The 9,696-nt window shown below is 32.8% G+C and overlaps 1 protein-coding gene across 2 annotated transcripts in view; it reads left to right on the forward strand.

The window, feature by feature from the left end:
• The window catches only part of LOC146528968 (uncharacterized), a 107,720-nt gene extending 106,810 nt beyond the window's left edge, over positions 1-910 (forward strand). For both annotated transcript variants that reach the window (XM_085203283.1, XM_085203282.1), the window contains exon 8: positions 412-910. In XM_085203283.1, coding sequence (XP_085059409.1) covers positions 412-885 — 474 coding nt within the window. In that variant the 3' untranslated portion in view covers positions 886-910. The remainder of the gene's footprint in view (positions 1-411) is intronic.
• Positions 911-9,696: the final 8,786 nt, after the last annotated feature.

Consider the following 9,696-nt stretch of genomic DNA (forward strand, 5'->3'; position numbering starts at 1 on the left):
GTGTTAAAACACTCCGTTCCTCACTTTCCGCTGGATTTACACGTTGAGTGGCGGAAATAAAATAATGTTCGTTGTCGCGATTCGATTCCAGAAAGTGCAACATAAATTTCTACCTTTCTTTGGGCATAGTCTCTAAGTAACTTAAGAAAATTGAATAATTGCTTGTGATGTGATGATTTGTCACTGGGTTCTCTAATCTCCTTGACTACCCTGAATAAATACCCTACCCTCGTTGGGGAAAAATATTTACTTTTTACATCAATAAAGTGATTATTTTTTCCCAATCTAAAAATCACTTATAGTAATAAGGCCGCCTATGAACTGTATCTAAATTAGAAATTTAATTGTATTTTCTTTGTACAATAAAGTTTTTTTGATTGATTGATTGAAAATAGTATTTATTATATTCAGGACCACATAGAAAACGTTCACAGTCCACAGCAGCCAGCGAGATGTCAACATTGCAATAAAACTTATAAGAGCCAGAGCAAATTAGATGTCCATTTGCGAAATATAGCTAAGGAAAAACCTTTTGTCTGTGAAGTTTGTTCCAAAAAATTCGTGTCTGAAAAAGTTTTGAAGAAGCATATGTTTTGGCATACCGGAGAGAGACCTTTTAGTTGTGAAATATGTGGGTCGAGGTATAAGGCCAAGGGCCAATTAAATCTGCATATGAGGAACCATACAGGGATTATGCCATACAAATGCATGGATTGTAGCAAATGTTTTCCAAATTCATACCAGCTAAGACGACACAGCAGCGTCCATACTGGCGTGAGGGCCCATAAATGTGGGAGATGTGAAAGATCGTTCCACGAGAGAAAAGCGCTCTTGGAACATTCAGCTCAACACAATAGTGGTGATAGTGTGAAATTAGAAACGTGATGGAATAAATATTTGGTGTCGTGTATTTTTTGTTTTTATTTATGTCCTAAAAGTTCGTTTCCATTGAACATATTTTCAAACAAAGAATTCTCTCAAACTAGTCGTAGTCGAATGTAAAAAATGACTTTTATTTCATAGAAATTTATCACAATTTTATTAAAACAAAGAAATTTGTGTCTACTATTAAGATTCCTTAAAGGTCTAATTTAATAAGAACATTAGGGTAAAGTAATTGCAGCGCTTAAGCCAGCTCCGCAGCGACTATAACTTAAAGAAAATTGAATAATTCAAAAATTATGTCATACTAAATTTACATATAAATTACTTTTGTTCTTAAGATTAAAACGTTTATTTTATTGTTCTATAAATTAACATTGCACAGAAGATTAGGTACAATTAAAAAGTTCATTCTGTTCATTAGAAATATTTAAAAAAAAATCAGCTGCACGCTGTATCTCGCATGTAGCGGGGTATCCACAGGGAAGCCTTGCGTTAAACACTTTCCACTTTCCACCGAATTCTGGAGACCATTGCGTGTTGAGTAGCGGAAATAAACGCCGCGCTTTATTTCAACACCAGAGCGAAGAAATTATAATGTTAAATTTTTCGTTTCCTCGAGTGGCAATTGAATCCGTAAGACAAATAAATGATATTTTAAACAACTAAAAAAAGTAATAAATATTGTGTATCAATTTAGTACAAATATCAAAATATCACACAAACGCTACATAGGGAAAAGAGGCTATCTGTACTTGATTATTACTGTGTTAAATAGACTAGATGATATCGAGCTCAAGGCAAATTATGAGGGTAGGTCAAATGTAATGATAGGTTAACGTTTCGGTTACCAGCGCAGTCATGCGTCTTTACTGTACTGTACGTGTAGTACGGTCGGCGAGTCGTGGCCGCCCTGAAGTTGTTGCAGATGGCGCAGTTTTGTTTTTAGATTTTTTTCTTAGTTTTGATTATTTTCCTGCCAGGTGTATAGTGCGCAAAAGTTCGGAAAGCTTAACTTTAGGGCGGCAGCGACTCATTGGGCTTTCTATCTAACTTGGTTAATTTTAGATAAATTCCGGTTTGGTGAGTATAAAATAAATGTTGTAAATAAGAAACATAATATAAGACTTATATTTCTTTTCTTAGACACTTCTTTACTACAAGAATTTCCCGTACTTTTCTCTCCTCATCCTTTCCTCAAAAGGAAGAACGGAACCCTTTCAGGATCACTTTGTTGCCCGTCTGTGTGTGTGTCAGATCATTTGTCTCGAGTTTGCGAGGAGTTATCTAGCTGTAAGGTATTTTTTTTTCATCTCGATATAAATTTTAGTTTTCTGGAAATATGTAGACAATACATACATACACTGTTTGGAAATAATCATTGAAAATAATCAACATACTCAAATACGAGTTTCATCCAATTGTAACAACATACCTACTTACATACTTACATCAAATTGATGAACGCAACGGTTAAATTCCCACTCGGATCGCGGAAATGAAATATTTAATATTATCATTTCCTCGCACTGGTAACGAGGCAAAGCGCGGCGTTGAGTTCCGCGACTCGACAATGCCTCAAGAATTCGACGGAAAGTGGAGAACGGAAGTACCTTAAGAAGAAGGAAATAGTTAATCTTTTTAAATAAATAAATATTCATATATAATTTGCTATGCCATTAATTTGTAGCACGAGGGGATATTAATAGGCATTATCACGTTGCACTTGATCCTAATTAATGTTGTAACTGGAGGTAAACACCAAGATCTATGCCGACGCGTCCCAGACGTAGTCCACCGTACGTCTTGATTAGATAGCGGGGCTTGGAAGATGTTATCCTGTAGATAGAAAATTACTTCGAGTGCAGTGAGAAAATTCTGTGCTTTATAATTTATTTATATAGTATTCAAATTCATTTGGGACAAGATATTTTTTGGAGGCTTTGTATGTAACCAAAAATTACTTTTTTAAATTTTGTATATTATAAACATTCTAGTGTAAAATACACTCAGGTGTTAATAATGTCATGATGATGATTTTAATATTTATCTTACATATGACGATTTCAATATATGTTTTGTCCGCTTATAGGAAAATGTAGTATCGAATTGTCCTTTTCAAAGATGTACAAAAAAGTCAGTTCTACTAGGTTCCCAGTTTTCCTCTGTCTACCCTGCAATGTGCGGGATGCAGTGTGATGCTTAAAAAAAACCATAGATATACCACCTTAAGAGATATCCGAAGATTTCTTCCTTGTGGGTCATCCCACAATACTTAGGTATATTAATCTTTCATATAATAAACAAAATATAAAAACAAATACGAAACTATTTTAAACATAAACGCAATCATTAACGTAACTATCTATATAAAACTTACCTATCTTATCATACATTTCCCAAGCTTAAATACCCATATATTATAATACATAAGTATTTCATTAAATTTCATAAATTATATTACATGATTATAATATAAAGGGCGACTTTTTCCCCGTGCCTGTCCCCACAGCCGCACAGTCATCCATCACGCCGTCCACACCGCCTCGTTAACATAATGAATTAGCTGACGTGTGATCATTAGACGAACTTGTTACGTTGATTCTTTGACACTTGGATCTACTCGCATGACATGTTGCAACCATTATTTGAAACTGGAACAATTGTTATGTAATTCCATTATTTTAAATGAAACTATTTAACCGGATTAATCACGTAAGTATATTTAGTACCATATTAGTATAGTAGCATATTAGCCTATTCATTTTGGCATGAAACAAAATGTACACAAAGAGATACTGTTTCTAAAACTTTTATATAATTTTTTAATTTCTATTTAATTTAGTCCATGTTTATTCATATTTTAAAATATGAAAAATTCTATATACCAAAAACAAAATAATCAGCAAACGACTTTACAACAAACCAACAAAAGCCGCAACAATACTGTCTTATAAACAGGATAAGTGATAGTTAAAATGCCGGATACATTCTTACCGATGACATAACCTCACAATTATAAAAAGGATAACCGTAAAATTCAACACTAGTCTACTGGAAATGTTAAACGGGAAAATTTCCATTAAACATTAGTAAGATTGGTTTAAAACAGGATCTACGTCTTAGATACCTGTTCGAACGCATTCGAATGCTTCGCAAAACCGACCTGCCCTTTGAATCGTATTCAACTAGACTTAGATAGAACAAGATTTCTAGCAAATGCATTAAATAATTCAGACGTGTTCTCTTTTGATTCAAATTTCTAGTAACTATCTTCTCAATTTCTAAGGTTAACGTGAATTTCCGTTAGCTAGAGCGCTTTATTGATTACTTTGGATGAAAATAAACTAATTCAAATCTATACTAATATAATAAAGCGGAAAAGTTTGTTTGTTTGTTTGTTTGTTTGAACGCTAAGATCTCTGGATATACTGGATCGATTTACTTTGTTTTTGATTTGTATGAAAGCTGCATTCTTCAGAAGTGCTATAGGCTATATAACATTACATTACACATATATATTAATATATTAAAATACTTTCTAATTTGACATGCAATTTATTCTGCCATGTTAATAACAACCGTCGTCGCTACGACCGACCGTACCGACCGTTATGAAAATAAATATAATAGTCACTTTTAGCATTTCATCTAGATTGAAATTATATTTCTATAGAAATTATATTCTTATATTTCAAGCAGGCGTAGCCGCGTCCGGGTCCGCTAGTATTCGATGTAATGATAACTTTAATCTCTTCTACAATAAAACATAAAAAAAATGTTTCTGTAAACTAATTTTAAGTAATATAAGAATATAACTTTTTATATATAAACTAGTGGACGCGGACGCGGCTACGCCTGCTTAAACTATAAGAATATTTATTAAATATATTTTCAGTTTCCAATACAATTAGTAAGAAAATATAAGCTTAAATAATCAAAAAGAATAATAAGTAGTGACATATTATTAGAAAAAATGAGAAATTGAAAACCAACATAAGAAGTAAAAGTAACTAAAGGATATTCTTAATATTAGAAAAAGTACCTAGAACCCTTACCTAAAAACTACCTAAAAGGATATTTTTGCCGGCAATATCAAATAAAATAAGAAGAGAACCAAAGTGTATTTTAAATTAATTATAAACAGCAAATAAAGTTCGAAAATGTATGAAAATTTATAAAACCATCAACGTCATCTGCCCGTTCGCGTCGGTCATAATATGCCGCCCGTAGGCTAGATAATTTCGAATCAGTGACATCTTCTTAATTATTTATTAGAATGTTATACAGTAAACTATAATTTCAATCTAGATGAAATGCTAAAAAGTGACTATTATATTTATTTTCATAAGGATGAATATCAAAATGTCGCGGTAGCGGTTGCGTAGCGACGACGGTTGTTATTAACATGGCAGAATAAATTGCATGTCAAATTAGAAAGTACTTTAAAATATATTCGTAAACAATGTAAATCGGACCGGTAGATCCAGAGATCTTAGCGTTCAAACAAACAAACAAACTCTTCCGCTTTATTATATTAGTATAGATTTACGAGGAATTTTACGAGATACGAGGCGAAAGAGGTATGTAGAGACCGTAGCGTTTGGCGCTCCGTTCTCTGTGCTTACCCCGCTAGGGATAAAGCGTGAAGTTGTTGTTATATATAAATTTTTGTTTGTCTGTTTATAAAATGCAATGGGTGGAAATAGATTTTCACCGCATTCTTAATTGTTTTTACTTCTCGTTCTCATAACACAAAGCAGTGCATTGGATTGTAATAAACAGTGATTCGATTTACTCATAGCAAAAGAACGGAGAAATAAGTGACTTGAGAGAGAACCTAGTGGTTCTCTTTGCCCGTTAATGCTGCTATTAAATATTTCATTGCCTCTAGTGGGAATCGAACCTTCGCATTTATAATCAAGCGCTTGTGCCCAACGGCCTCATACGTACATATTTATACATAAAAAAATATCTCGCATCTACGGAAGATCTTTAAATGTGAACATTTAGACACATTGGATTCAGTTGGGCTTTTTATTTGAAACGGACGTGTGTCGAATTATAAGGTAAGGTAAGTGTACCTACTTCCATATAATATAGCTCTCATGTTTCACAGCAAACGGTTACGATTATAGGTATTAAACATCGAAGAAGTTTCCCGAGGAGATTGTGAAATCTGATAATATAATTTTAGACACGACGAAAAAATTTCCTTTTAAAAGAAAGATTTTCTTTTAGTTTTATGGTAATTAGGCTAAATCCTTTTTGACTATGTTATTTTTTTTAGGTATCTCCTATTATCAACACTCCAATCTCCTCTTTCCACCCAAATTCGAGACGTTGAGTATCGAGTCATCAAATTTAATACAGTACTTTATTACTTAATTTTTTTAGCTTCACGCTGCATCCCATACGTAGTAGGGTAGGCAGAGGAAATCTGGAAATCTGGTACTTTCGTTTCCCACTTTCCACCCAACTCTAGAGGCATTACATTTTGAGTAGAGGAACTCAATGCTGCGCTTTTCTCGTTATAATATGTTGCAAATAGCATGTTATATTATATATTATATTTTTTTAATATTAATTTAAACATTTAACTGATACTTAAACTATAGTAAAAACATTTCGTTAGAACAACGTTCATGTTTTCAGCATAAATAGCTGCTATGAACTTTACGTAACTAGCGTAGGAAGCAATGTATTTATAAGTAAACCGACATTCTAAGAATTACATATTGAAACCAACGAGTATACTATCAAAGAAGAAATTTATTCTACAAAAACATATAAAATTATTAAAATTATAACGTTTTTTATTGTTACTGTAACTGCAACATACTTAAGTTCCGCTACTCTACATAGATTTTTAAAATTCAGCCTGAAAAGAAGAGATTGGAGAACATAAGTCTTGAGACACCTTCTTTTGTCTATAGAATAATATATAGGATAATAAATAAATTGTAGACAGTGACAAATGACTGTGTTACTTCATGTACGGTCAACGCTGTGCTCGATGATGGAAACCACTACTGAACTGTCAGTTTCAGTGACGTCATAGTACGTACGACCCACTGTTGTTTATACGATTGTAGTTTTATTTAAGCATTTTTTTTTGCTTCACGCCGCATCCCGCATTTTGCAGGGTAAACAGACCGCTTTAACACGTATATGAAGTAAAGGCACTCCTCTCCCATGGCGGAACTTTACGTCCTGCTTTGCCTCGTTACCAGAGCAAAGACGTGAAAATATAACATATTTCATTTCCTCGCGCGGAAATCGAAAACCGCAATCTGTCGTGTTACAGTTGCACGTTTGTTTTTTAAGTATTTTTGTTAGCATTTTCAAATCAATCAAATCTGAGACATGAAACCCATGGAAAAAGTTGCCTCTCTTTTTAAGACTTGAACCCTTGAGAAGCTTTAAATTTAAACCATGAATTAAAATAAAATTGTTAACTATTACTATATAAAATAATTCTTTAAAATTTTACAAATTATTTTGGCTTTCGATTATTGCATGCTTATTTTTATTAAAATTCTATAACTCAAGGTTCTAAACTTATTATTTTAATTATACCCGTTTATAATGTGATTTATGCTCTTTTTATTGCAGTAAAAACTATGTTAATGATCGTAATTTTGCTATGACCAAGAAATAAGGGTTATAACGAACGTGACCATACGTTCCGTTTTGAACGGGATTGTTCCGTTTTTCACTTGTGTGTCCCCGTGTTCCGAAACATGCCACCGGGACGTATAAATGTCACGGAAGTAGAAAACTATTTATTAAAGTGCAATTATATAAAAAAATTGAAAGCACTCCAGCACAAAAAAAAGGTAAAAATCTCTAAAAAGGTAAAAAAACGAAAGCCACTCTAAAATGTCCCGTTTTGAGCCGAACGAGGGATTTTTTTGCCTTTTATTACATGTTAAATAAATGTATTTGAGAAATATTATTTATTTAATTATTTATTATGAACTATGCAGATACATATACCTGTGTTAATATATATATTAACACAGGTAGTACTAGCACCGATTATACAACTGAGTGGTAATACACTTCGTTTCCCATTTCCGCCCGCATGGATCTATTTCGTGCCATGATACACTATAGCAATTGATTGCGTTCTACTTACACCATGATTGTATCAGTTTGAATATAACTATTTACCATATAATCTGACAATTGTGTCACAAAATTCTTTTAAAAAATATATATATCTCCGCCCTCCACCCTCGTGGTCACAGTGTCTGTAAAAGCGATTGGTTGTGTGTTTTATTCTCAGTTGGAAAAATTACTATAATTATATCAATTACTAGCGGACCCGGACGCGGCTACGCCTGCTTGAAATATAAGAATATAATTTCTATAGAAATATAATTTCAATCTAGATGAAATGCTAAAAGTGACTATTATATTTATTTTCATAAAGATGAATATCAAAATGATGCGGTAACGAACGCGGTCGCGTAGCGACGACGGTTGTTATTAACATGGCAGAATAAATTGCATGTCAAATTAGAAAGTATTTTAATTTATTAGTATATATGTGTAATGAAATATTATATAGCCTATAGCACTTCTGAAGAATGCAGCTTTCATACAAAACAAAAACAAAGTAAATCGATCCAGTAGATCCAGAGATCTTAGCGTTCAAACAAACAAACAAACAAACAAACAAACAAACAAACTCTTCCGCTTTATTATATTAGTATAGAAGTATAGATATAGATTATAGATTATAGATATACATTCTTGTTATTTTCATTTCCGTGCCCTGGTAACCCATGCTTGCTTCCTGTTTTAATAGAAAAGGAGTGTCTTAACACAAAGTTCTCAGGTTCCCTATATTTTCCGGATAAAGTGTGAAGCGGAAGCACCTCTTCTATGCTCCTCATCATTTTAAAACCAATGTTAGTATAACAGTATAACATGTCTTTAGACAAAATATAATTGTTCATCCTCCAATAAATAAACCTCAACATGACATATTAATTAGAACACAATATACTTACAATATATATCAATATTGATATAAACCCAATATCAAACTAAGACAACTATTACTGTATAATGGAACAAAACAGTTAATATTCAAATAGCCTACCAAAAATCAATTGGGGCGACCCTACTAAATCCTATCAGGGCAAGTATTTATGGACATCAACTTAAATATAGGTTGTTTGAACTTACAAAGTTCTGCTAACTGCCGAATCTTAAGGGACCTATTGATAAACGATAACCAAAAGTGCCTTCGATATGAACGGACAGACAAATCGATATCTGGATCTTCACAAAAGTTTTCGAATACGTGCTACGTTTCTATATTTCTTATGTTATGTTTACGTAAATGAAAATTGCTACATATGTCCAAAATACTAACAAATTTCTCACAAAATATTGGAATAAAAATCTTTCACAATGATAATTTCAACAGTTTTCAGAATGAAATTTACGTAGTCACATTTAAATACCTGCTATCTACTCCCGAAGAGGTGCTCATTATGCACTTATGGCGGTGAATATGCTTGGTTGTTATCTGGATAACGGATTCGAGTCGATGTCGGATACGAATCCCGCTACGTTCCAATTCTTCTTAATTTCATTCTTCTATAGTGAGCTAACAACACTTAAAGAAGCTAGTATTTAGAACTTTTTTTATAAAGAGGTTTTCTTTAGGTCTTATTCCGTATTCGACGTCATAGATATTTTTAAAAACAAACATTTAGATGCTTTGGATCCTCTTGAATATATTTCTTCAAACCGGACGTGGGCAGAAATACCAAAACAATATAATAAGGTACCTAA

Source organism: Heliconius melpomene, chromosome 19 (assembly GCF_056956725.1).
Source record: "Heliconius melpomene rosina isolate 202511_hmr_F chromosome 19, ASM5695672v1, whole genome shotgun sequence".
NCBI lineage: Eukaryota > Metazoa > Arthropoda > Insecta > Lepidoptera > Nymphalidae > Heliconius > Heliconius melpomene.